This window comes from Corapipo altera, unplaced genomic scaffold (genome assembly GCF_003945725.1).
Source record: "Corapipo altera isolate COAL_440 unplaced genomic scaffold, ASM394572v1 57, whole genome shotgun sequence".
In the NCBI taxonomy this organism is placed as follows: domain Eukaryota; kingdom Metazoa; phylum Chordata; class Aves; order Passeriformes; family Pipridae; genus Corapipo; species Corapipo altera.
The window spans coordinates 3,504,251-3,530,628 of NW_020884905.1; the positions used below are offsets into that span (position 1 = coordinate 3,504,251).

The 26,378-nt window shown below is 47.3% G+C and overlaps 1 protein-coding gene and 1 long non-coding RNA gene across 3 annotated transcripts in view; both read left to right on the forward strand.

Annotated features, from left to right (window-relative positions):
- The first annotated feature begins 659 nt into the window (after window positions 1-659).
- Window positions 660-12,582, forward strand: GFI1 (growth factor independent 1 transcriptional repressor). Of its 2 annotated transcripts, none has more exons than XM_027651525.1 (7): window positions 660-818; window positions 2,458-2,679; window positions 2,889-3,095; window positions 7,752-8,167; window positions 8,257-8,394; window positions 9,974-10,139; window positions 12,194-12,582. In XM_027651525.1, the coding sequence occupies exons 2-7, from the start codon at window positions 2,565-2,567 to the stop codon at window positions 12,370-12,372; spliced, it is 1,221 nt and encodes a 406-aa protein (XP_027507326.1). In that variant the 5' UTR covers window positions 660-818; window positions 2,458-2,564; the 3' UTR covers window positions 12,373-12,582. The 2 variants fall into 2 exon arrangements, with proteins under 2 accessions (XP_027507326.1, XP_027507327.1); XM_027651526.1 differs by lacking the exon at window positions 660-818 and adding an exon at window positions 1,247-1,271.
- A 1,712-nt stretch (window positions 12,583-14,294) lies between these two features.
- Window positions 14,295-26,378, forward strand: part of LOC113951026 — a 30,258-nt gene continuing 18,174 nt past the window's right edge. Inside the window, exon 1 of the long non-coding RNA XR_003528992.1 lies at window positions 14,295-14,656. This is a non-coding gene — a long non-coding RNA (uncharacterized LOC113951026). The remainder of the gene's footprint in view (window positions 14,657-26,378) is intronic.

Here is a 26,378-nt window from a genome sequence, read left to right on the forward strand (position 1 = left end):
TGGGGATCTCGCCTACCCCTTCCATATTTAACCATTACCTAAATCCGAAGGGAAATGAGCAAACCTCTAGGCTTGGGTCTTAAGGTATTTTCAGCGCCGTTGGGCGTATTTATCCCAAAAGAGTTTTCCACAACAAGTTATTTCTAGCGTAGGAGAGGTCTCCGTCGCCCAAGGCCCGGCCTTAGCCCCGATTACAGCGCCACGCACGTCCCGATGGCGGCAGGAGGTGCGGCCCCCGCTGCCGGGCCGGGGGCAGGGATGTGGCGCGGAGCGGGCTCGGCAGGGCGGGCACCGGCTGTCCCGTCTCCTGCTCTCTGCCTCTGCCCGCCAGAGTCAATCTGTGTTTTGAATCTGTGACTTGTTCTCGTTGCGGAAGTCGAAGGGGGATCCAAGAATAGTTCAGATAGATTTGTGTAATTTCTGGAGCAGAACCCCGAGAGAAATGAAAGGCCCGATTCCAGAATGACACTTCGATGTCACTTTAGGGAGCCCTATGTGAGGTGGAATACGGTAAGACATTTTCATTTAAGGAAAACTGAGAGAGAAAGAGGGGACGGGAACAGTAGTGATTTGTGAAGTTCTGGCTTTTTAAAAAAACTTTTTTTTTTTTGCAGAAGCTCCTAACTAACGCTCAGGAAGTGGAATTGTGGTTTAGGGGGCCGAGCTCTGAAGGAGTCGAGAGAGAGAGAAGAGAAAAAAAAAAAGCCAACTCAAGCACCATTGCTCTTTGAAGGGAAGCTAAGTTTAAAATCACCCAAACTATCAGGCTGCCGTGCGTACCCCGTTAACAGCCCAGGTTCCTTCGCCCCTCCAAATGGGTAAGCGCTCTCGCTTCTCTCCCCTCGCATGGGCAGCCGCCGGCGGGCGAGCCGGGACAGCAGAGTCCCCTCTCCTCTCGCCCCCGCAGTGGCGGCCACCGAACGGGCCGTCGGGCCAGCGGGAGCGGGGGAAAGCGGGGGCGGGTCCCCGCGGCGGACCGGCGGACAGGTGGGCTGTGGAACTCGCCTTCCCACGGGCCCGGTCCTTGCCTGGCCGGCTCCGGCCTTGGGAGGCCGACGGCGCCTCCGCGGCGTGGCTTTTGGAGGGAAAAGCGCCGCGCCGGGGACGAAAACACGCGGCAGAAGCGGCGCCGGCGCCCGGAGCCCCCAACGCCTGCGGCGGGCGCTGCTGTCGGGGGAGCGACGCGTTATCGAGAACGCTTTGATTTCTCGCCCTGCTCCGCGCGGGCCCCCTCGCTGCCAGCCCCCGCTCAAGGATGAACTCAGGCGCAGGTGGGTCTGGGCAGCAACGCTCCCACCCGGCCACCCGGCCCCGTGTCCGTGGGCGGCGCCTCCCCGGCGGCGCGGAGCGACCCGGTCCCCGCCGGGCGCGGACGGGCCAGTGCTTCGCGGCACTGCCGAGGAGGGCACCTGCGGGGCAGCTCCTGCGCCCCGCCTACGGGTTGGGCCCCTTCCCTCTTTTCCCCGTTCGCAAACCTGAGGCCGCTAACGGGGGGCGGGGGGGGGGGGGAAGTGAAGCGCCCCCCTTAAAGAACCCAACGAACGTGGATTAAATTCGTTATTTGCAAAGTGTCAAGTGTAATGGCAGAGGCGGCCCGGTACTGGACGAGTTCCAGTGAACCTTTCCTGTCTTACTCCGAGGAGCCGGCTCGGGGCAGCTCTCGTTAACCTGGTCCCTGGCCCCCCTCGACTCCATGACTCCCCGCAGGGTCCCCCAGGAGGTTTCCCACCTCGTCTCCTCTCCCCGCCCCGGCTTTCAGTGCCCGCAGCTGCAAGGTGTCGCGGCGCCGACAGCTGCGGGCTTCAGGAAAGATTCCGTTTTGTTCGTTTTCGCGTCGTCGTGGTTCGCGCGGGATGAGTGAATCAGTCCCTCCGACAGGAACAGCCCCTCAAGCGCCAGGTTTACGCTGCCGAGTTTGTAACGACTCTGCCGCCCGCCCCGATAGCAACCGCGCGCTGACCAGTCCGTTCAGGGTGGCGGGGACTGATAAACAGTTTCTGGGGAAGAGAGATTTGTTGGCGGCGCTTCTGCCGCGGCGCCGGCTTGGGGACCAGCACGGAGGCGCGGTGCGCCCGGTGGGCCGACTGCGGACGCGCTCCCGCGGAGGGACGGGGCTGCACCCGACCGCGACCCCCAGCTCCCTCAGCCCCCCTCGTCCAACGAGGTGCCCGGCTACTGCTGTTGCCTGTTCCCCGCGATCTGGCTGCGACCGACGGGCTGCCGGCGCGTGGCCGCGGCGGCCCCAAGGCCCTGGTGTGGAGGGTGGAAAGGCGTTGGCCGGGGGCGGTGGGAGGCTGAGTTAGTTGCGCTCAGGGAAGGGGGGGGGCGAGTCGAGCGGGGCCGGGGGCGGCGGCCGGAGCCACCTGCGCGCCACCACCTGGCGCACCGCCCCCGACGAGCGGCCCCTCCCGGCCGGCGCCCCCGGCCCTCACCGGCAGGATCGCCGCCTCCCCGCAGGTCGCCTCCTCGCCGCCGGCCCGCAGGAGACTCGGGGGTGACGCTCGCCGCCGCGCCCGGCGCCTGGAGAGGGAGTGCGGCCGTGCCGGCCGTGGCAGCACCCCACCATGCCGAGGTCCTTCCTAGTGAAGAGCAAGAAAGCGCACAGCTACCACCAGCCCCGCTCCGCCGACGAGGACTACAGCCTGAGGCTGGAGACGGTGCTAGCCCAGATCTGTGCAGGTAGGAGTCTGCCCGCCTGCCCCGCATCACCCCGCTGCTCACGGCACCGGCCGGTCGCTGTGCAGCCCCCGCGGGACGCCGGAGGGGCTGATGCGGGGTTTTAGAGCGTCCGACATCAAACCTTGGTGGGAGCGAGACCGCCGCGGGAGGTGGCTGGCTCCCACCATGGACCCGCACTGATGAGCCCCCTCGCCCCCTTTGCCCTGCAGACAGCAAGATCCCCGAGGACACGGAGCTGTGCCGCGCTGCCCCGCCCGATCCGGAGACTTCCCAAGGGCGCTTCTCCCCGGAATCCCACCTTACCGAGGCTGCCGATGGCACCTCCGAGTCAGTGCCCAGCTGCGAGGGCAGCGTCTGTGACAGGGTGTCCGAGTTCGAGGATTTCTGGAGACCTCCCTCGCCCTCCGTCTCTCCAGGTAGGACCGGGGCGAGCATCGCCCAGCGGGGGTCCGGCTGCATGTCAGCGTCCGTGCCGTGGGGCAGTGCAGCATGTTTTTCGTGATTGGTCGCCGCCGCCGAAAACGAGTACAAGGGACAGATTTGCCCGTCTCTTTTTTATTATTATTTTCTTCTCCCCACAAATTTGCCAGAATCTGTTCCTTCCACTCGTTTTCGGGTTACATCTTTCGGGTTGCTTTCCCAGCCCGTGTCCCGCTGCTCCCTCAGCAGGCTGTAGAAAAGTTGTCATGATATCGGGTGTTGATTTTTTTGTTTGTAATTAATTGTTAAAAGCCGGTCGGTTATGTTTTTAAGGGTCCCGGCATTTTCCTACAGGGTCCTGCCTACACGGAGCTTATAAGTTTTTTAAGACAGTACGAATTTCTGCTAGGCAGTCTATATACCTGTAGCAAACAACGCTGATTTTGTGCTTTTTACTACCTGCTATACATCTTCCCCAACACCCTTTCAGGTTATTTCTTGACTCTTGCCTATAAAAAGGATCTGTCTCTCTCTCTTCCCACCCCCTCTCTTCTGGTGTTTTTTTTTTTTGGATTGGGGTTTTTTGTTTGTTTATTTTTCTTTTCCATAAACGCATTTGTAAAAACCAGAGGAAAATATTGATGGTCAGATTTAAACACCCCAAATCCAGGAAACTCACACTTATGGCTGTAGTGCCTGTCTCTGGCTCCCTCGTCCTGCCTTTGATGTGGTTGGAGCAGTGGGAAATGCTGTCCCCAGCCAGGCGCAAATACTTATCTCGTTTAAAAATACGGTGGTGTCATTTTATAACAAAAATACGTGCGTATATAAAACTATTTTTTATTGCTTCGATTAAAAAGTGACAGCTGGAAAAAAGAACAATTTCTACCTCGATGAAGGAGAGATTGTGTCAGGTTTACCAAGTGACAGCAGACACCAGCAAACGAATACTTAGTCCCGGTTCACCACCGGGTTTTCCTACTTTGTCTTTATAGTGTCCTCGCATATCAGTGGCTGATTGTAATCATGTGGGTTTGCATTTTTAAAGCCTCATCTTCTTTTAAGAGTCCTAAGCCCCTTTGAAGGAACATTCAAAATGCTGCCCAGCATCATCACAGCCAGCCACAGGACAGTTTCAGTCTGTCCAAATGACAGACCAGACCAAATGCAACAATGCAACAGTCTCTCTTCTGATAATATTTCTGCACAAAGTGTAGCCATGTGGGTGATTTTTTTTCTAATGAATTTGTCCTGCTTCTCCTTTCCCGAATAATTACAATTTCTGCACAGGAAACAGACCGTTTTCACGTGTTGTATAAAGGCAGATGTAAAGTAGAGCAGGTATTACCAGGTCTACTCTGCCTTTTCTTCTTTTCCACTCATTTCTTCCCTGACAGTGGGATTCACTAGCTCCCAGACAATCATCCAGCTATCCCGGGAAAATAGCTTTGCAAAATGCGGGTGACATCCCCAGATCAAGATTTTTTGAATTGTAGGGGGGTGCGGTTCTGGGATTGTCTGATCCCATTCATAGGAGGACCAGGAAGGTAAGGAACTCCCAAGAGGTGTAAGAACTTTATTAAATGAATCTCAGTGCATTGAGACAGGTGCTGTTATGTTAATGATGAAGACAGTGGCAGCAGGATTAGATAGTTAGGCTTCCTCCCTCAGCTCCCCCCAAAGCCCTCTGCCTTCCAGCTGCTTTGTCAGATTCAGTGCAAAGCTGGAATTTGTGTCTAGGTCACTTCTCTAAGATGCCCTGGTGAGAGACTGTATGCCTGTGATTGTGTTTGGATGAGGCACCTGTGTTTTACCAGGTAGAGCAGATGAGAAATGATGATTCTAAGTCATGCTCAGAGCAGGCATGGTGAGCAGTATGATGACCCCCTTATCTCTTGAATATAGGTGCAGGTTGCACTTCAGTATGCAGTGAAATCCGTATTTCACTTTTGGTTTTGAGTGCTGTGCTGATGATCTAGGTGGGCATACAGCATACAGACACACTACCTTTTAACTCTGTAATAGACTGTTGACTCCATTAGTGCAAATCATTTTGCTATTTAACCTCACCTTCTGTGTGTGTCTCTAATCACACACGTTTGTATATACAGAAGCTGCATGCAGTGTATTAGTAAGTCCTGATGAGTCTCTTGATGCTCCAGTCTTGAAAGGAGACTTGTACTGGGTATAATGGGCAAAAGGTGGTGTTTTGTGCTCTGTTTAAGAGGACACTTGAATCTTTCTTTGCTATGTATATCAGCCATTTAAGGTTGAGTTTATCTTGCCTTCAAAAAAGAGCACTGATTTTTTTTTTTTCTCCCAGAAGTAGTCTATATAAAGGCTGCACAGAATTTCTAGGAAAATGAGGGAGAATCTTTGTCTCCCTCCCTGCTCCCCCCCAGATGCTGTGGAGTGGAGGAGAGGCAGACACAGAAGTACCTTGCAGTGTGGCAGAGCAGGGTTTGGAGGTTGCTTTTACACTGGGTACAGGGCTTGGATGGCTTGAATATAACGTGAGTGACTCCCCTGCACTTGTGCTTGAGAGGGCTCCAAAGCATGCGAGGTGATGGAAGAAACATTGCACGCAAACTGATCTGTGGTGCAATGTTCACCGTGTACTGTATTGCCAATTCCAAGGGCTCAAAAATCAGGTCAGCCTTCCCTCTCCTCTCACTTGATGAGCTGGCATAGAAATCAAGATTGTAAGTAATACCTTATGGATATTTGGTTCTAGTGTTGAAAAATTAAGGGTTTCTGTTTTCATACTTTTCTTTAATGTTTGGACTAGAAGTTGGCTTTAAGGGGGGAGGAAAGGTTAAAACAAGAACAAACAAACAAAAAAGCTGAAGGCCTGATGAAGTCATGCAGTTTTAAGAGCTGGGACTTTAAAATAGTTTTTAATTTTGTGATAAAATCGTAAGAGATGGCAACACTGACACTGGTTGCAAAGACACAAGAGATGATGTGACACTGACCGCAACTTTGCAGTCAGTACAGAACAGGAAAAATCATGCTCAGCACCGTGTCAGCTAATTTGATTTCATTGTTCTGTTCAGATGTCCCAGTTGGTATGTGTGCATATATATCCAACCAAAAGACTGCTAATTTCAGTGGAAGAATTTGAGACTGTTAATGTCTGAAATTATGTAAAAGATAGGAAACAGTCATGTCATTCAAAACTCAGTTTTCATCTGATTTCTCACTCCCTTCTGTAACCTCTCAGTGACCATTTGCCTATCCAAATGGATAGCCTAATGCATCATTCCTTCCTTCCCTAGTCCACCCCTGGTTATCTTGTTTTACCGAAGGCTGGAAAGGCCATGGGAGCTCTGAAGATGACGGGAGAATAAGTAGGAGAGCAGTTGTGGGTGGACAAGATTTTGGTTAAGAGGCGTTAATCTGGAAGCCCAAGTTGTAAGCAGTGCCAATATCTCTATGAAGGCATTGGTGTTTCAGCAGCTAACTGATTAATCTTTTCCTTGGTTCACTAAAACATTCGTCCAGTGGAGACATTTGACTCTCCCAATGTTGCTGTGTGTTGTGATGAGAAGTGAAAGCAGTGCATCTCAGCCATTAATCAGCATCTCTGGCAGACATGGTTGGGGTCTGGTACCTCATGCTCCATGCCCAACTGTGCTTTCCTCCATGCAAGGCTTCCTAAGCGTTTGTGCCTCATCTGAAAGGCTGTGCTCCTGTATCAGACTCTGCTATGGGCCCCCAAGTGTGATTGATATTGTAGTGCCCAGTGCCTTGGTCAGATGCCATTGCCAAAGATGAGCCTGTTAGAGTCAACTAAAGCCATCTAAGCTTGTCCTGATGGAAGTTTGCTTTGATTATCACTGGTAGAAAAATGTTAATTGTGTCTTCAGTTTTTAATGTGGCTTATACTGATGACTTTACAAAGCTCTGTGTTGTGGGTGGACTCAATTTCTTCACATGGAGAAGCTCAGAGCAATCTGAAACAATCATGATTGTTTTTCAGATGAGAATTGATTTTAGTTGTTCGGGTTTTTTTTTTCTGAAAAAGTGCGGCATATTATGCAAGCACCTCAGAAGCTGTTATTTATTTCAGTTATGTTGTAGTATAGTTATGGTCGGTCGTGGCATGAAGTTGTGAGACTAGATTGGGACATTAAATTGTGCAACAAGCTGCTTTCGTTGAACAGGTAAATCTTGGTACATATTTGCTGTGTCTGGCACCTCTGTAATGTCATATTTGCTATATGGATGTGTAGAATCTCTGTCAGAGCTTAAACATGGACTGTGAGCTTTGATGTCCATCTTGGAACATAGTGGATACATGTTTCTGAGAAGTTGCAGATAAAACTGTAGGAAGTTGCAGACTGAGTTGTTTAGACTGTTTACACAGTCAGATCAGTGTGTATACACCTGGACACCCAGAGATGGAGACAGAAAAAATTGATGTCTGCTTTAAGTAATTTGGCTGGGACATCCAGTAAGTAGGTAGTACTGGATGCTCAGCCCCTAATGTGCAATGTAAAATGTCCTCCCATGAGAGATGAAAGGGCAGCCTCAGTGTGGAGTACAGGGGTCTGCCTCTGGGCATAAGTCTGAGTGCTGAGACTGTTCTGCCCCATGATAGTGTCTGGATTGTGAAGCATACTAATTCCCATGCCCTTGTGTTTCCACAGCCTCGGAGAGATCTGTGTGTCCATCCCTAGATGAAGCGCCCCCTTTCTCGGTGCCCTTCAAACCGTACATGTGGAACAGCCTGGGTGGCTCTGAGCTGAGGCACCTTGTGCAAAGCTACAGGCCCTGCCCAACGCTGGAGCGAACCTCAACGCTGGGGCTCTTCTGCGACCGAGGCTCTGAGCCTGCCCTGTATGGTGCTGAGTGTAGCTCTTCCCTTGGACTGTATGGTGACTTCAGCTCCCCGGGCACGGGGCTGTTTGAGCGCTCGCCGACAGCCGCTCCTGGACTCTATGCCGAAACGCAGCCTGGGCTGCAGCAGGAGAAGGGGCCAGGTGGCATCAAAGTGGAGTCAGACCTCTTGTGCCGCCCATTGCTCATCAGCACTGGCTCTTACAAGTGTGTTAAGTGCAGCAAGGTAGGGGTCCCTTTCTCCCACATTGGTTATGACTCTTCCCCAGACCCTTCTCCCTGGTGAACCTGACCCCGTGTACTCTCTTCCCTCAGGTTTTCTCCACACCGCACGGCCTTGAGGTGCATGTGCGCCGCTCACACAGTGGCACGAGGCCCTTTGCCTGTGACATGTGTGGCAAGACCTTCGGCCATGCAGTCAGCCTGGAGCAGCACAAGGCTGTGCACTCGCAGGTGAGAGCAGGGCAGGCTGCCAGGATGAAGGTCTGGGAGCTGGGGCCAGCTGCCTTATTCAGCTGGCTCTGGGGAGGGCAGGAAGGCAATTGCAGGGCAAGAGTTGGGGATCTAAACTGAGGAGGGGAAGAGAACATGGTAGGGCTGCAGTTAGGCAGTTGTAGGTGAAGAATATGTGACAAGCAGGGGAAAGGGTGGGCAGCTAGTGAGCAAAGGAGCTAATCAACAAATTAAACACAGGCTTTGTTTCCATTCCTCAGACCTTGCATGCATCTGTATTAAGCAATGGGCACTCTTGGCACTCCAGAGGTAACAGATAATAAATTTTCACTCTCAGAGCTGGAAATTGTAATGCAGATGTGGACTTCTCTTTAACAGCTAAAGCAACTCACTGTGATTTCTTTGGATGCAGCTCTCCTCATTCTTTCTCCTCCTTCCCCCAAAGAAGTGAGTCTTTCCTTGTTTGTAGTCACTGTGTCTGTGAAGGGAACATCTGAATGACCAGTCAGGTATAGAGCACAGACTTCACCCGTCTCGATGCACTCTGAGTCACACCCCAGAAGAATATGGTAGTTAATTTTGGTAGGAGGACTTGTAACATTTTCCACCTGCTGATACTGTGCCATATTTCCCCTTCCCCACCCACTTGACTTGGCAAATCTTCCTTCTTCAGACTGGCTTTTGGTGGATAGAGTTACAGCAATGTTTTTTTGCAAACTGTTTTATTTATAATTTCATGAGTGTGCAACCAGCAGAGCACACAATGAGGGGAGATATCTCATCATCCATTAAACAATGGTGAAAAGAGCACACTGCATACTGTGTCTATGGAGGGGACAGCATTTCAGGAAGAGTGCACTAAAAGCCAAATAAAGAAGGTGATTGTGTGAAAGCATAAAAGGAAGAGGAAGGTGCAATGGAGGTTAAGGGATGGAAAGAAGAGGTGATTTGTGGTGGAGAGGAAGAAGTGTGTGAGGGAGAGGTGAGAGACATAAGATTTTAAAGCATTTGTTTTTATATGTTAAAGTAGTAACCTGAAAAGCTGTTTTTCCCAGGTGCTCTACATACCTTTCACTTGAATTTTAATGGAACTACAGATAAGCAGTTAGCTGTTACCCTGCCAGCAGAACTCAGTCTACCACAGGGATTTCCCAGGAGAGCCAAGCAGACCTTAGCACCCACTTTCCTGTGTACAGTGAAGAGGTGGCCTCTGAACAGCGCTGCAGCTGTTTGGCTTCCCAGTAGAGTGATTGCGTCTCGGGCCCCTGTTAAAATGTGCAGGCAGACTGCCTGGTCCATCAGGGCTGCCCCCACCTGGCTATTGTTGCCAACAGGAAGAGCTGTTCAATTAAATTTTTTGAGGAGCAGTGCACAGCACTGGGAGAGGATTCATTATCTTTTTTATCATGTGGTGCTATCAAGCCAGTGTTAGTGTCTCTGAAGGCCAGTTTAGCTCTCTAGAGAAGTGTAAGAGCTTGCTAAGGCAGAAGGGACAACACTGATGTGCTGCTGGGTAGTTTGTTGCTGATGGGATCATTGGTGTGGTGTAATGTGTGTGTTTGTGCTCATCTCTCTGCAGGAACGCAGCTTTGATTGTAAGATCTGTGGCAAGAGTTTTAAGAGATCTTCTACTCTGTCGACCCACCTGCTCATCCACTCGGACACCCGACCCTATCCGTGCCAGTACTGTGGGAAGCGATTCCACCAGAAATCTGATATGAAGAAACACACCTTCATTCACACAGGTCAGCCCTGCAGCTGCTGGTATTCAGCCCCAACACAAGGGCAGAGGTTTTTCTGCAGCAATCCATTCCTACTCAGCTGGGACAGTACACACACATCTCCCGGTGCTTCTCACTGCCCCGCTGCTATTCATGCTATCTGAGCTATACTTGGGCATAGGAGGGTGATTTGAATGTGGTTTACTGAACAGCAGCTGCAAAACAACCCAAATCCTAGCAATCCAATCAGTGTTCTCTTAATAGGATCCACCAATGTTTATTCAAAGGGCTTTTGTGTAAGATGATTTGTAGAGTATTATATTCGTGTAGCCTTGATTTACAGCTGAGGCCCCTGGGAAATGACAGGTGAATTTGATTGCAGCGTTGCTTTTTGCAGGATCTACCAATTTACAATAGGAGCAACAGGAGTCTCCTCCTCTAGATCAAACACTAAACTGGAGGGCTGAGGATCCAGCTCTTAGTCTAAATATTTGTTCAGAGATTGCACTTCCACCCGGACTTTCTGAGAAATGGCTGCAGTTTGATACAAAATGGAAGGAGAGGTGCAGAGTTCTCAAGTTTCACTGTTAGTAATAAACATGGAAACTAATAAAGTGCAGGTGAATCACCAAAGGAAATTGTTTTAAAAATGTCATTCAGTGAAAAGGCAGGTTTATCAGAAATCATTAAAAGAAAATCTTGCCTTTCAGACCTGCACTGTTCACTTAAAGTAGAGGGAAATGAATGATGTGTGAGATATGGAAGAATTTGTAGACATGAAATAATAGCTTTACTGGCCAAACCCAAGGTTCAGATAACAAAAATCCTTTTTCCTGATGTGTCCACTAGCAGATATCAAGGGTGAAGCCTAAAAATGGCAAATATGTAGAAAGATGGCACTGTATGTGGTGCTGCTTGACTGTGACTTTTCTAGGTGATAAGCAGTGAACAATAAATGTTACTTATAAGGATTTTCTACTAGATGGTCGCTGGATGAAAATGAACTAATTAGAAGTAACACAAGTATTTCCATAATAACTTTTTCAAATGAGGCTTGATTAAGTAGAATTTCAGCCAAATTCTGAATCAGTCAAACCCATTATTTTGTTGTGAGATCAGAAACTGTGCCTGGGCTTTTAAACTGCTAATATAAAACCAGGTCCTTAACTGAATCAGGGATTCCGTTCATATGCAGCATATACTTGTGAACTGAGACTTCAGCAAATTTTGTATTATTTTACGATTCTAAGAATCTTATCTTCAAACATCCAGAGAGTTTGTTGCTCCAGCTGAAGTCAGCGGGCTCTGCAGGTGCAAAGCCACTCTGAAAATCTGGCTTGGTATTGTGGTTGGGTTCCCTTTTATTCGTTATTTGATAATAAACACTATGAAAATACACTGAGATCCTGCTCCCATGGAGGCCAGTGGAGTTTTGCCACTGAGTGCTCTGTAGAAGTTTCAGAGGCTGCATTTATTCTCATTTACATTATTTGCCTTCAGGAGAACTTCAAGGCTGTGACTGCTAGCATTTCAGTGTGGGGAACAGAGAGAAGAACAGATGTTTGGATAAACCCTGCCCTTCAGGGCTCACTGAATGGCCCTAATACCTTGGGTACAGATCCCACTGGGTTGGTCTTAACAACCTCCACCTACCTATTCCCCCTGCCCCTATGCTGATGGTATAGTAATCCATGTCATGCGTTCATCACTTTTCAAGGAGTTCCTCACGTTTCTAGGGCACAAAGCCAGTTTAAATTGGACAGAGCCCTTGCAGCCAAATATGTTCACAAAGTGTAGTATCCTGAGAGCACTCTGTGCTTCAAACTGCTCCCAGGACTATACTGGGGTGATGGACGTGCATCCAAGTCCAGACCTGCTCAGCTGTAGTGCAGGCTCAACTAATGCTTTGAGGCTCCCAACTGTATGTTTTTTGTAAGAATGACTTCTTAGGTAATCACACAGGAATCTGTTTAATAAGCTGTAAGGCCCAGTGTGCATTTGCTGTTTGCTGTGGTCCCATGTAAGCAGCATGATGCCTCTTTCACACCCTCTCTCATTTTCCCACCTCCTTCTTGCAGGTGAGAAGCCTCACAAGTGCCAGGTGTGTGGAAAAGCCTTTAGTCAGAGCTCTAACCTCATCACCCACAGTCGGAAGCACACAGGCTTCAAGCCCTTTGGCTGTGATCTGTGTGGCAAAGGCTTCCAGCGAAAGGTGGATTTACGGAGACACCGGGAGACACAGCATGGCCTGAAATGAGCCTCATCTGTAATACAGAAAGCCTACAACACTATGAGAACAGACTCCCTTGGCTTCCTTGCTGGGTCCAAGCCATTTCCTGAACACGAACCCTGGCATTATCTTTCTGAACAGAGCTTGAAGAGGAAAGAAGAGGACAGAGCCATGCATTGACAGCTCAACCTGAATGACTGAAAGTAGAAATTAAAGGCTGGCATTTTTCTTTCTTTTCTCTTCTTTGTCTCTGAAATAACACTGGAAAATAAGTCTTTTAGATATGAAGCCTTGATATTCCAAAGATGGATAAGCTACCAAATGTCTGTAAGGTGGAAAATACTTCTTCCATGGCCATGATGAACCCCTTCAAGTTTTTAGTAGCTTGAATCACTTTGCAGGAAAACATGGGTATAACAGTGTTTACGTGGTGCAATGACAGAGAGCCATCAGCACTTGCCTTGGTTAAGTCCAGTGCTGGATGGGTTCACTCTTGGATGGTTTCCTTTCAGGAAAACCTGGAGGATCAGGACTATGCAGTTTGACATCTTGCTGGTTTTTAAGGAAAGGTACCAGTTTGGGTCTGAGTCTGCTCTCACTTGTTCTGGTGCAAATCAGGAGCTGCATTATCAGTTATAGAGAGGCCCTTTTTATCCTCCCAGAACTGTCTCTCTGTCCGTGCAAGGCCTGACTGCCTGAGTGTTTGAGGTATGGGGGGTTACCTCTTCCTACATCCTGTGGGGAGAAGGAAGTTTGTGAAAAGACCACTGGAAAAGCCAAAGCACAGAATTATGCCTTAGAACTAGAAACCAATCCAACAAGTGATCCTGCCTGAGAAAGGCAGGAGCACAAGGAAGGCACAGACTTTCTGTCCAGAACCATTACAGGCTTCTGCACTCTGGGCTTGTTCTAATAACTGGAAAATAGCTACTCAATAGCATCATTTGTATATTTGGTTTTGTTTTTTTAATTTTTAGAGGGAAACTTTCTGAGGTGGGCAGGAATTATTATAAAAGTATAATTTACTTAATTTGCCTTAAACAACCCTGCATGTACCTCAGTTAAAAAAAAAAAAAAAGCTGTTTTTACTTTGTTGACAGGTTTGTAAATGTCCTTATTTAGATTTTACAGAGTGTCTTATGTTTCTTGGCACATATTTATTGGAACAATGTTTTAAGTTAATAAAGTATTGAGGATGGTCCAGAGTGATTTTTATTTAATATCTAGCTTAAGCACATTTGTGAATGTCAGCCATTACAACAATACAGAGATTGTCAGGAATGCAGAATCTGAGGACAGAATGTAGGCACAGCAGAATTTGCACAAGGTCTGTAGTGATTGGAGAACACCACTGCCATATATATTTGTCCAGCTCCCACTGATTTCAGTTAAACATTTACACTTTTGAAGACTGGGGTATACTGGGCCTAGCGCTATCAGCATGAAAGGGTTTAGAGGAGAAACAGTGGTTTTAAGTGTCTGCTTTGGAAGTGTAGACTGCCAGAAGTCCCTGCTTAGCCCAGGAGAAACGTGAATGTCCCCCCACAAGATTAAATGTCTGTGCCTGGGAGTTTGCAGGGACACCTGAGCAGCAGGTGCATCATTTATACTTAAGCCTGTTGGGACTCTGAGCATTGCCTTTTGCCTGCCTGCCTTGTCAGCAGGGCGGGCTCCATCTGGCAGTTGCAGCCCATACAAAAGAGAAGCAGGAAAAGGATGGAGGGCTCCCTTGTCCTTTTCCCAGCAGAGCACAGCATGGCAGCCTGGGCTTTTACATGTGCATGTAATCTTGTGCCCACATGGGTATATACTCTTGTTTTCGGCTTTGTACATTTATTTTGGATAAACCCAGTGAGCAGAGGCCCCTGTGCCCTGCTGGGCTGGCCCAGCCCTGTGGCACCCTGCCCACCCAAGGGCCATGGCACTCTGCCTGCCATGGTGGCACCCAGGTCCCTCTGTGTTTCTACCACCCCTGAGAACCTCAGCTGCTTCCCCACAGATTGCCATCGCAGGCTATGGCTGAAGCGAATCCCCACAGGGCAAACCCTCTTGAACAGGGCTTCACTGCCAGGCAGGGCTGCCCACACACCGAGCTCTTACTGAACAGCCCAGCAGTCAGTGAGAGAGGCTGTGGCACAGGCACCACAGAAGGTGCCAGGTGCTCTGATGACCACATTAGGCCCATTATACTGGATCAATTAATGCAGAAGCTCAGTGTAGGACACTGAGTGTTGATGGGGAAGACCTGTGATGCCCTGGGCCCTGCCCGGGCCAGGGGAGGCTCCAAGGAGTGGCTGATCAGGTGGTACAGGTAGGATTGGGGTGTCCCAGGGTTATGCTCAGTATTTATTTTACAGGGAAAGTGGTGGTGTGGATGGAGTTGAGTGCTGGCGAGGGGTTCTGGGCATGGGGTGGCTTGGGTGCCAGCCCCTCTGCTCTCAGGAGGGCCTTTCCTGCCAGGCACAGCCTTCCTCCCTCCCTCTAAGCAGGCCTCACTCCAGCAGGCCCTGTGCAGGCTCAGTTGCTTGCATTTGCCTTTACAATGACAGTAGCAACATGTGCCTGTTCCCCTGGAGTGTCCCGTTTCCAACAGGGCTACTAGTGTGGTTTGAGCCTAGTGCTGCCCTGCTGTCTGGGGCAGGCAGCCAGGGAGGCAGTGTGGACACAGCCCGGGTGGTGAGAATGTTTTTCATGGGAAGAAACTCAGGTGTTTTTATTGGTTCAAGTGTGTCTCCTGCCAGAGCATGTTGCAGTTCACTGATGTGTCTCAGGGCACCAGTGCTGGGCTGCTGCTCAGGCCCAAACTGCCCCAAAATGTCCATGTGTGGCTTCATGGGAAGGTGTTCCCACCTCCCCAGCCCCTCTTGCAGGAGTGCCAGCTGCTGGCTTAGGTAAAATGCAGCTACCTGTGGAGAAAAGACATAGCTTTAAGGTGGGGAATTGAAATGAAGAAGAGGAAAAGAAGATTTATCTGGGGAGAATCAGAACAGGCTACTGAGAGGCTGCAGTGCAAGTCTGAAGATTGGAAATATCTCTCTCAATGTTATTACTGCGTGCCATTAAAAATGCATTATGCATATTACATTACATTCATGAAGCAGGTTCCATACCTTTTGTTTGCCAGAGTAACAGTAGAAAGGGTAAGGAGAGACGCTGGAGCACACCTTTGTTTCTTTCTGTAAATTTTTAATGACACCTCTAGCTAACCAGTTGGTGAAGCTCAGTTCCTGCATAAAAGTGGAAAGGCAGAGCTATCTACAGGGTGACTAAGCCTTTCAGAAGCTAATTTGAGCTTGTGTTCATCCACGCCAACAATGATTAAATTACCTATCAAGTGTGCAGAGCTATCAGAATTCAGGGCATTGAAAAACAAGGTGAATTTATCTGATTGATGTAAAAGACATGGGTGGAACAAGTGGGTTATAAAAAGAAAAGATCTATTCCTTAAAGATATTATAAAAGTACTTCTCCTGGCAAGCTAATGACTTGTTACTTTGCTCCCAAAAGTTGTTTTGCCTGCCCAGAAAACAAATTTAGTACTTGGAATCAAAACGCTTTATCCAAATCAGTTAGCAAGCTGAATTAATTCATGAGGCAGAAACAAAGCAACTTATTAGGTTCCATCCTTATGCCAAGCAGAGATGTTTAAAATTAAAATATGCAAACATCATCTGTGTTTTCTGTATAGTCAGTTTTCAAAAGCTGATAGTAACACTCAGATTGGATATTGCAACACAAGTGAGAGAGCAGCTCTTCTGGGTCTTGCTCCTTCCTCAAGCAAAACTTTTGTTACAGTTGATGGGGGGGGAGGAAGAGGTTTTTAGAATAAGCCCTGGGTGAAAGATTGCAAGACTCATGCAACTCTATTTGCAAGCTGTGCTGCTCTTGCGCGTTGACAAAGGTGTGCTCCTCAAGTCTCTGCATTTTCCATCCTTAAGAGAGAAAAACCAAACAGGTCAGTTGTGTCAAATTCATCTCCAGCATTACCCCAGTTCACATCAGGAATGGATTTTGCCTTTACTATATAAGATTTGGGTCCTACTCTAAACTTAATAGTGAAACATAGGTCAGCATACTGTCTGTTGGGTGAATTGTGATTTAGAAAAGCACTGAAATATGCATGTAAGTCAACGGAGCGCTTCTCTAGCAGAGACCTTATTAGCTGCTTGCTCAGAGTCAAAATTCCAGAGATTTTCCCTGCTGAATCCTTGACCTCACTCCATTGCCAAGCTACATCCTGTATGTCTGTTTTCACCTGCAGTGGAAGTGGCTGCTGAGAATGCCAAGGGTAATTTTTTTAAATTGTCAGTAGGATAGTAGTAGTTTCCAGTATTTTTTCCTCTGAGTAATAAAGCACTCTAAATAGATTTAAGGCATGAAAACATCTGTAATGCGTTCTAAGGTGTGTAAAATGATGGAACCAGATTTGAAAAGATATTTGTGCATCTAAAGCTGCAGACACATCTAAATGTACATTGGATATGGGTATCTAGTTGTGTCTTTGACTTCCCTACTGGGGAAAGAAAACAAAAAAAAAAACAATACAGGAGTCTCAGAAAATTTCCAGAGTCTGTGTCACACCAGTTTGTGATATCCACAACATATGGACTATAAAGAGAGAGAGCACATAAATCTGAAAGTAGTGTTTCATACATTATAAAAATGCTGGCCACACCTTGTTGGAATAATGTTGCCTAACGGATTAACCTGGAGCATGTGATAAATCTTTTAAATCAGATGAAAGCAAACCACTTTTATTTGCTTGTTCCAACATGCTGCTTCTCATCTGCATGTTTTGGGGTTTTTTTAGTAGAGATGTCATAAAAGAATAATGAATAAGACTAACCTAGAAAGAAAATAACATAACAGCTATTGAAAAGATTTTCTTCTTTAAAACCATCCAGCCAACTTTCTGACACACGTGGGATCTGCCAGCCAGCTGGATACCACCATGCATGGGGTACATCCACCCCAGCTTGCCCAGGCCTGGCTTGCCAAGGCACTGGCAGCATTTGATGCTGCGATGCTGGGGTCCTCTGCTCAAGCAGCCCAAAAAGCACCTCAGCTGCTGGCTCGTGCTGCCAGCTCCCTCCTTGGCGTGCATGTCAGAGGTGGCTGGGCAGGAGTGCAGCACAACAGGTGTTTAAAATGGCCAAGATATTCCATTTATTTAGTTACTGTAATAGAGCCAGCTGGCATTAAAGGGAAACTGTAATCCTCTGAGGTGATAGACAGGCCAGTATGACACAAAACTTATGTTTTACACTTTCTTTTTTTTTCCCCCTATGAATAATACATTCCAAAAACTCACTGATAGGCTCAACGGGTGAGTTCAAAGGGGAAAATCAATGCAAGAGACAGGAAACTAAGTCCCAGAGTTCAAAAGAATACACTTACCTGAAAAGAAAAGAAGCAAAAATATGTTTTCAGTGTTTCATATAGGAAAGTTGTGTATTGCAGTTAAGAGCCACAACAAATTAATTGTATTTCATTATGTGGTAAGCCAGAAGATAATAAACATTTACTTGGTCTGAACTGCTTCCAGGGGCTGCTTCTAGCAATTAACTTACACTCTAAATTCCCAATTTCACAGATGGTCAGGTCTGCCTCTCCTGCAGCCTTTTGCCTCTCTGAAACACAGCAGTATGGATAGGCAGGCAGGAGGGTGAGACCAGCTCCCAAAAAGGGAAAGGGCGAAAAATGGTCTTGATGCTCTTTATGCAGCTGTTCAACTGTCTGAGCCGCTGCAGGAATAATGGTTGTGGGTGAAGACATCTTTTATTGCAAACCTGCAGCCAGCAAGTTCAGACCCGCTGGACCAGGATGCTCTTGCTTGCACTGAGTAATAGTGAGTGTGAGTCAGGGTGCTGTCGCCTTGAGCTCTGAGAGCTGGGTCTTCCTGGGTGCTTGTGCTGGGCTTTGTGCTGCAGGGGCCTGACCTTTGCTGAGCTTTAGTGTGTACTCTATATATCTGCTGTCAGTTGGTTTTGGAATTATTTGTGTTTTCAGTAGCCTAAATTAACATTAATGGCAATTGAGAAGAGTGTCCCTCTCCCTCCTGTGTGACGTTTCCACCATGGCTGAGGCGTTTTGCTTGTGAGCTCCTCCACTGGGCCGGGCAGCCTCACTCTCACCCTGCCCATTTGTCAGCCAGGCCTGGCTCTGGCAGGGCTCACTGCTGCTGTTTCCTATGGGGGTTTGGCAATCTTCGGATTGATTTCTGTGGCCACTTGGGGTGGTGAGGCTGCTTGCCACCTCTCCCTTCATTCCAGGCAAGGGGGGCGATGTTCCAGTGGGCGCTTCCGTCCCAGTTTCCCCAGCCCAAGTTGCGTCACAGACCCTTGCAGGATGGAAAAGAACGGTTACATTTCTGGAAGGAAGGGGGTTTATGCAAGTGGGGTAAGCTGTGTCCTATCTTACTCTTCCCTAAATTCTGAATTCCTTTGTCTGAAACCTTTCACACCGCTCACAGCAGGACTCCAGCCAGACATGGGGCCATGGAAGAGCACGTGCCTTGTTAAGTGTGAAGTGCCTCAAACTGCTGGGCACCAAATAATTTCAGAAGGGGAGATATTTGACTGTTACTTCTCTCTTTTGAGACTGCTGTGGTTTGTTTTTTAACTGTGGCTCTTTCCACTTGCCATTTGGATGTCTGTTTTGTTCCTCTGCATGTTTGGTTGCTTAAATCTTGTTTGAGTAATTTTTTCTGTGAACCTCTGCATGTTGGAGAAAGCTACTGCTGCCTTTGTACTGATGCTCTGGCAAGGTTAAGGACCCTGGTGTTTTAGACTTCAGTAGCACGTGGAGAGCCAAAATGCTCTCTGCAAAACACAAGCATAAGGAGACATGGTTCTCACCCAGGAAGGGTGTTGGATCCTGAGGGTCCCACATAGTAAAGAGTAACACAAAAGGACAACTGCACTGGCCAGGTTGGATTCTGCAGCTGTTCAACCTAATCAGGGGAAATGCTACAGTTAAGCAGCACAAGTAGATGTGCAGGATGTGTCACAGCGAGGGCATCTGTTGGTGCTGGTAGTGAGAGTCTCCTAGGTAAATGTTATTGCTCTCTTTCCAGTCCTGCTCCTGGTTAGCTATATGGTGGGAATTCAGCTGACAATCAGTGAAGGTCCCTGAGAGCACAAGTACTGGTGGGTGAATCAATCTTCTACAGTGGTGCCACTGCCTCTTGACAAGAGTGGCCTGGCAGAGCTGAAGCAGGGGGGGGAAATGGTAAAAAATCCACCACCACCACCACCAAAAAATTGTTTCCTTGTACTTTATTTCCTGAATGGCATAGAAGCCAACAAATACCAGGCCTCACTTTCTACCCAAAAAACTGCTTCTCATCTTTCTCCAGCTGGGCTGCAGGGATTGCTGTGCCTGTTCTCTGCTGCTGCTATGGGATGATTCAGTGATTTGTGTTTTCCCTGTCCCCCCACGCTGTGACAGAGGGTTGTCACATCTACGTGAGAGTTGGTGGCAGACAACCTTGCTAAGAGCTGGCTCCTATATGTGGGCCAGTGCATGGCAAGAACAGGCCTGTGACCATGCAGCCCTACTCCTGGCCTGACACACATGTGGCCTGTTCTATGTTTCCTATTACTTCAATCCCTTTACTCCAAAGGGGTGCTCTTATGTTTATTGACAATAAAGGGTGGTGACTGAAATCAGGTTTAGGGGCTAAGGAAGCTAAAGTGCCCCTTTAGCACAGCCCATAGTAGCCAGGGGATATGACATAATTTCTGATCACACTGACACTGCAGCTACCCAACCATGCTTCCAGAAGGCTTCATGTTCTTCATAGCATAGCAAAATATTTTGTCAACTTAAAAAGTGTGAAATGGCCCTAATTCCTCATCTGTCAGTAAATGGGCTTTGCACAGATCCTTTTTATTGTTAGCTCTGTACAAAGCCATGTTCATGTGACTGAGAATTGACTTAACAACTTTTTACGATGCCCTGAGAACTGAAATTCACTTCTGTAGGACAAAACCAAACTAAAATACCCCTTTGTGTAAAGGCTGGTCAGGGCAGAGGAGTAGGGGGAACAGGGAAGATGCCGTCAGTATGAGGAAGTCACGGGCCAGGGGAGATTCTGTTTAACAGCATACAGAGACCTGCTAGGGACTCATTGTGTGTTTGCAGTCCTATGAACTTGAAAGAGAAATTTCAAATAGGGCAATTGCACATCTTGCTAACGGTGGTGCTTGGTTGTATGTTGTAACAGTTGTTGACAAAGAGGTGGAGGAAACTCCACCACAATACTTGAGAGAAAACATATGTGCAGCAAATGCCTCTGGCATGTCCAGGCACTGGGCAGCTGTAGGCAGAAAGGTCAGGCTAAGGATTCATGAGGTGGTGCTGGAGTGATTTGATTCCTCCACAGGAATGCCTCAAACACCTTGAAGGGGGAATATAACCTGAATATGACTTGGGAGATGGAGTACTTAAATACATGCTGCGATCCTGAGGAAGGAAACCTAGGCTGAACTCGCTTGGACACACAGAGCTAAGACTGTGCTGGACTGTCAAGAATTAGCTGGGGAGGGAGTGTGCATAGCATTGATGGTGGGGATGATGGCTTAGAAACCTCCAGGTATGAGACATGTTGACTGTAACATATCTACAGAGTTTCCTTGGCAGGGTGAAACCTCAAAAATGCCTTTCTAGATTTACAACTGCATTAGGAGGTTCTGCATGCTGGCTGTTGTGACACTGAGGCTTGAGCTTAACTACATTAACATGAGTACAGAAAAGTGTCTTTCTAGGGTTTCCTGTAAAATAACCTTAGTCCTTGAACCTGTGGTATGTTACTGTGAAGTGTCTTGGCCTCTGGTAATGAACTTATGGCACAAGGGAATATTTCAAGGAAACATATGGCCAGAAATTCAATCTCTTTTCTAATGCTGGTTTAACTGATCATCACGTTGAAAACAACCTATAACTCCCCTTCAGGGAGGTGCAATGTTCCCACAGCTCCCAAATGTTATTAGATTGATTTTAATGCAAGCTTAGTGTCTGAGTAAAGTTTTCAGGGTTAGTTTCCTGCAGTGATTCACAGAGACCCTGTAGGTAAGAAAGGATGTCTTGGCTGCTGTAGGGGTCCTTCATGACCAGGAAAACTCCAATACCCCTGAATTTCCAGTGGGGCAGGAGGCAGTGCATTAGAAGTAGGTGTATGTGTGGATCAGTGTGTGGCTTGCTCATTTTAGTTGCTCTAGGCAAAATCTGTTGACTGTTCAGAGGGCATGAGAGCCCCAGGTGTCAGGTGTTGTTGTGTATCTGATGAAAAGATTCACTTGTGAAAAAAGACTCAGCAAAATGTTACTCTTGTACTTCTCAAGTGCTGCCTGGGATGTGCTGCAGACTCAAAGATGATTATTTTAAGAGACATCAAAGAGCATTGCTATGAATTTCCAGTCCAGTGTTTCCAAGGAATAATTCTGTTCTATACGAACTTCTAACTATTGAGTTTGGCACTGAGTTGCCCAGCAAACAAATATTTCACTAGGACTCTTCCTGCAAATATACTGAACAAAATTCTGTAGTTTTTTTCTTCTATGCTTATTTGGTAAATGCAGAAAAGAACCTCTTTTCACACTCCTGTTCCTTCTGAAAGGCCCCCAGAATTAATTAACTCCCAAAATGAAAATATTGGACAGAAGGAATATCCATAGATTACTGAATGATGCTGAAGTGCTATTCCATCAGTTCCTGTATTGCTTTCTCTCTCTCTTCCAGTTTCCATAAGCAAGCTCTGCAACTGCCAAAGCTGCACCTGACTGATAATTTTTAGTAGGAGAGAGTGGGATATTGGGGAACTGGGGATATGGAGATACCTCCATATGGGGAATCGGCACTTGGGGCAGGGAGGGTCCTAAGGATTGAAAACTGAAGCAACTTAAACCACTCAAACTACCTCTCTGTTGCTTTCAGCCTCCTAACAAAGGCTGTTTCTCTGCATAGATATGTGCTTTAGATATGTGCTTTTTACTGGAACTCTTTCTGGTTAGATGGGGCAAGAGAAAAGGGAGAGGAGTAGGCATTTGCCTTCCCTTCCCTTGAAACAGCCGTCATCATTTCCAAAAGCTGATGTCAGCTGGGAGCCAGGGAAACGATGCTCAAGTTCTTGCAAAAAGCAGCCCCGACATTAGATGCCAAGAACTTTGGAGGATGTGTCTTGAAGTGATAAGTTCAGTAATTTCTTCTATACCTCACAGACCTTTTCAGGTCTCTTCAGAGCGGGAGTGTATGGACCCGTTAACGTCCTCACCAGTGATCCCCAGCCCTCCCTCTGTCATGTGGTGAGTGCAGAGGCAGAATGCACGTGTGTGCACACAGCTTTGCTGCCTCTGCATCACAGTGCTCACAGCTGGCTCTCTGCCTGTGGTGGAAACCTTCACACACACTTCTGGGATCTGAGCTCAACACCAACAACCTTGCAAAGTAAACACATCCACCTAGAATTTTTATTTTCCCAAATCACTCTTTTAGCTAATGTTTCAAAGATACACACGCACTGCATCTGGTGCAAAACAAATATTTTCAGTCTGTTGGATCCTAGTCAATATTTGCCCAAGGTATTAAAAAGATGGTCATGAAGTTGTGACTAAAGGTAAAAGTGCCCTTGTTGAGGATTTCTCTTGGGCTTACATGTGAGCAAAGGGACAGAGAGCTTTGCGATAGGGCATCTCTGCCAGTGCTGGTCCCGTGCTGATGGTGCTGGTGCTAGTTTCAGTGGCCCCCTTGATGACTGGTTCCCATGAGCTTGTGCACACAGGGTGCACTCATCGATGGTGCTGTCAGAGGACAGGCACTGCTTGTGCACCTTCTCCAACCCGCTGGGCATTCCCCTGGGACAGCCAGACGTGGTAGAGATGTTTGCAGGAGAGGGCTCCTTGCTGGAGAGAAGGTAGTGAATAAATCAGTGCATTCTGTCATGTTGGCTTTGCTCCTGGTTCAGACTTTTGCACCAAAGTGTTTATTTTGTGTAACTTGTGGGTTCCTGATGCTACTGCAGTCTCTGTGTAGGCTTCCTGCTGAGTACAGATGTGTTGTACTTGCAGTCAATTTGTGGAAATTGGCCTGTCAGAGCTGAATCAATCCTAGAAATGCTATTAAAATCTGACATGCCTTTTCAATTGAGACTCACTTGGGTAAACAAAGGTCAAATCTTTAGTTTCTTTTTTGATATTTACATAGTTCTGTATAAATGCAAACTCCCATGATGCCAAGAGCATTTAGAAGCTGACTCACATGTGACAGATTTGTCTTATTCTAACTGAAGTCAAAGAGCAGGAACCTGACTGTAGGATGACCTATATCTAATCTGCTGTATTTAGGGTAAATCTGAGTGGTCTGTGCTCTAAACTGAACTGAACCTGTTTGTAGCTCTGTAACTCAATCAATATTGTGTGGACTGCATCTAACCTATATAGCAAGAGTCTCACTGGTGCTGCCAGGGTGTCTCTGCAGGCTAAACTCAGCAACAGTCCATCTACTGGGGGAAAACGGTTGTTTCCTGGTCACTGCTGACTATTGGAAATACCAGGTCAGTGGGTGTTACTCTTATCTCCAGTACTTCCACTGCAGTTCTGCATGGCTCAGCACATTTTGGGTTTGTGCTTATGGCAGCATCTGTTTTTCACTCTGCTCTTCCTCAAGGCAGAGGACTAACATGACACTAAGGGCTACTCTTAAACCTTCCTGGGGAAAGAACTTGTGCTCAGTAGCTGCGCACATGATTGGGGTCAGCCTGAAATTCAGTGCATTAAACTGGAAGTGGCACATCCAATGCTGTAACAAAACAGTAAATCCCCAGAAACCAGAGAAAAGGATGCAACCATTCCTGGTCAGAACCCAACCTTAATGGAGAAGGGAGGTTACTGTGTGACAGGAGCCTCCTTGCAGTGGGATTAGACCCTGCCTGAATGCTCTGTGGTTTGGGTTGTGGGTTGGTCCAATTAGCAGAATGCACAAGGAGGGTTTGACAAGTCTTCTCCTCTTTCGTAGAAGGTATTTATTTCAAATTACTTTTTTTTTTTTTAATCTTTTTTTGCATTTAAAAAGCAGAATTATTTAGAGCTAGGGTTTTTGTCTTTTGGGTGACTTATCAGTCATTATGTGCTAAGAGAACTTGTTCCTGGGATTGCTCTGTGTTGTGACCATAGGAAACACTGTGTGTTTAAAAGTTGCTTAAGAGTTGCTGTTATGGTCCCCGTTCTCATTTGCCTGTAACTGTCAGATTACCAAAGTAGGTTGAACTCTCTTATGTCAGTGCTTGACCCGTTATGTTGCTGTTTGCTTGGGTTTACAGGCAGCCACTGTGTTTCAGCAATCTTTGAAAATGAACTCTTGGGAAAATGTCTCTCTGGCTCTGTGCCCTCCTCTTTATGAAGCTGCAGTTCCCTCTCGTGGTACGTTGGGTGGGAAGTCTTCCCCTCTCTCCACACTCCTGTTTGCAGGGTACCTGCAGAACTGCTTTGTCCCAAGGGGGGAAAAGCACCTGAAAGAGTTCATCCCTCTCAAGCTGCTGTTCTGAGATGGGCACTTTGTTTCTTCACCTGAAGGTGTGTGACAGGGAAATGGGACCTATACCTGGGGACACAAGGGCGTATGGACTTTCCTTAATGACCCTGCCAGTTCCCTCTACATCATGCTTGTACCTGCATGCCTCTGAGTGCTGTCTGGATGACATTGCTGGGTTTGTAAGCAAAGCAGTGACTCTCAGCTACATACCAGGGAATCAGTGTGCAGGTGGCTTCTGCTTCTGACTTGAGACTGGCACACAGACCAGAGAACTTTTGAATCCTGCCATGTTGGTGATGGGTAACAGTCTGGTACCTCTGCTGCTCTTTTCATTGCTCCAGGACATTGAGATCAATCCTGTAGCAAAGATCTTTGTTTTAGTATTGGAGTTTTATCTCTGTCCAACCTGCAACTCCTACTGCAAGCTGTGAACCCACAATTCATACATGTTTGGTGGAGACTCTCAAGGACTCTGCAGCCAAATTCCCTTAAGTTGGTCATTGCATCCAGAAGACAAAAGTGAGAGCAGCCAGACTGCTTCCAGGGTTCTCCTCCTCCTCTCACAGCCTCAAAACAGCAAGTACCGGGATGAGAGGGGTGGGTTCTGATCAAGAAGGGCAAATCCCTACAGATACAGTGCTCTGTGATGGCAGTAACACTGAAAATGTTGTGCTGTATCTATCCGGTACTGCAGAAATAACAGATGTGCAGCAGTAATAAATTAGCTAAACATATAATTAGAGATCTGTAGAACAGAGTGATTAAGAGATAATACTGCTTTCTAGAAGTAATCTCTGAACTAATACCTAAATCTAAAGAGAGAAGTGATTTCTGAATGCAGTCATGAATTATGCTGCTGTGACAAGACGTTATGCCCTGTCTCAATCTGTTTCATTCTTAGAGGCGTGCTTTGCATAAACTAACAGAAATCACACTGGTTATAAAAAAACCCCCTAAACCACTAAATGCTACCCTTTATGTAGGACCTCATCACAACCTTACATATTGATAGAAATGTAATTCTGTTTGTCCATCAGAAGTTTAAGGACATTTTCTTACGCCTGCACTCACAATTCCACTTACATGTGGTTTCAGGAAGCCTAATGTAACAGTCAGATTAAGTGCTTTCTTGCCTATGGCTATTTTACTGGAAATCCTGGTAATGAAAACCTCAGAATAGGCATTTGTGTCAAAAAAGCATGTTTTCAGTGCTTCCACCCTGGAAAGGGATGCAGTAAGAGTGTGTGTTTCTCTTCTATTATTGATTATTTATTGTAGTTCTCACTAGAGGATAGAGGACTAAGATACTCCATCTCAAAATGTCAAACCTTAACCTTTGTGCAAACCTTCTGAAGTTCAGCAAGCTATGTGAAAATGGGCCACTGTGATTGAATAACGTTAATGTGGAAATAGTTAACTCCCACACAAGACCATTTCACCATCTGCACCATGGTTTGGGTCTGCAATGGTTTCACAAGTCTGTGACGCTTGTGCAGATTTTGTGG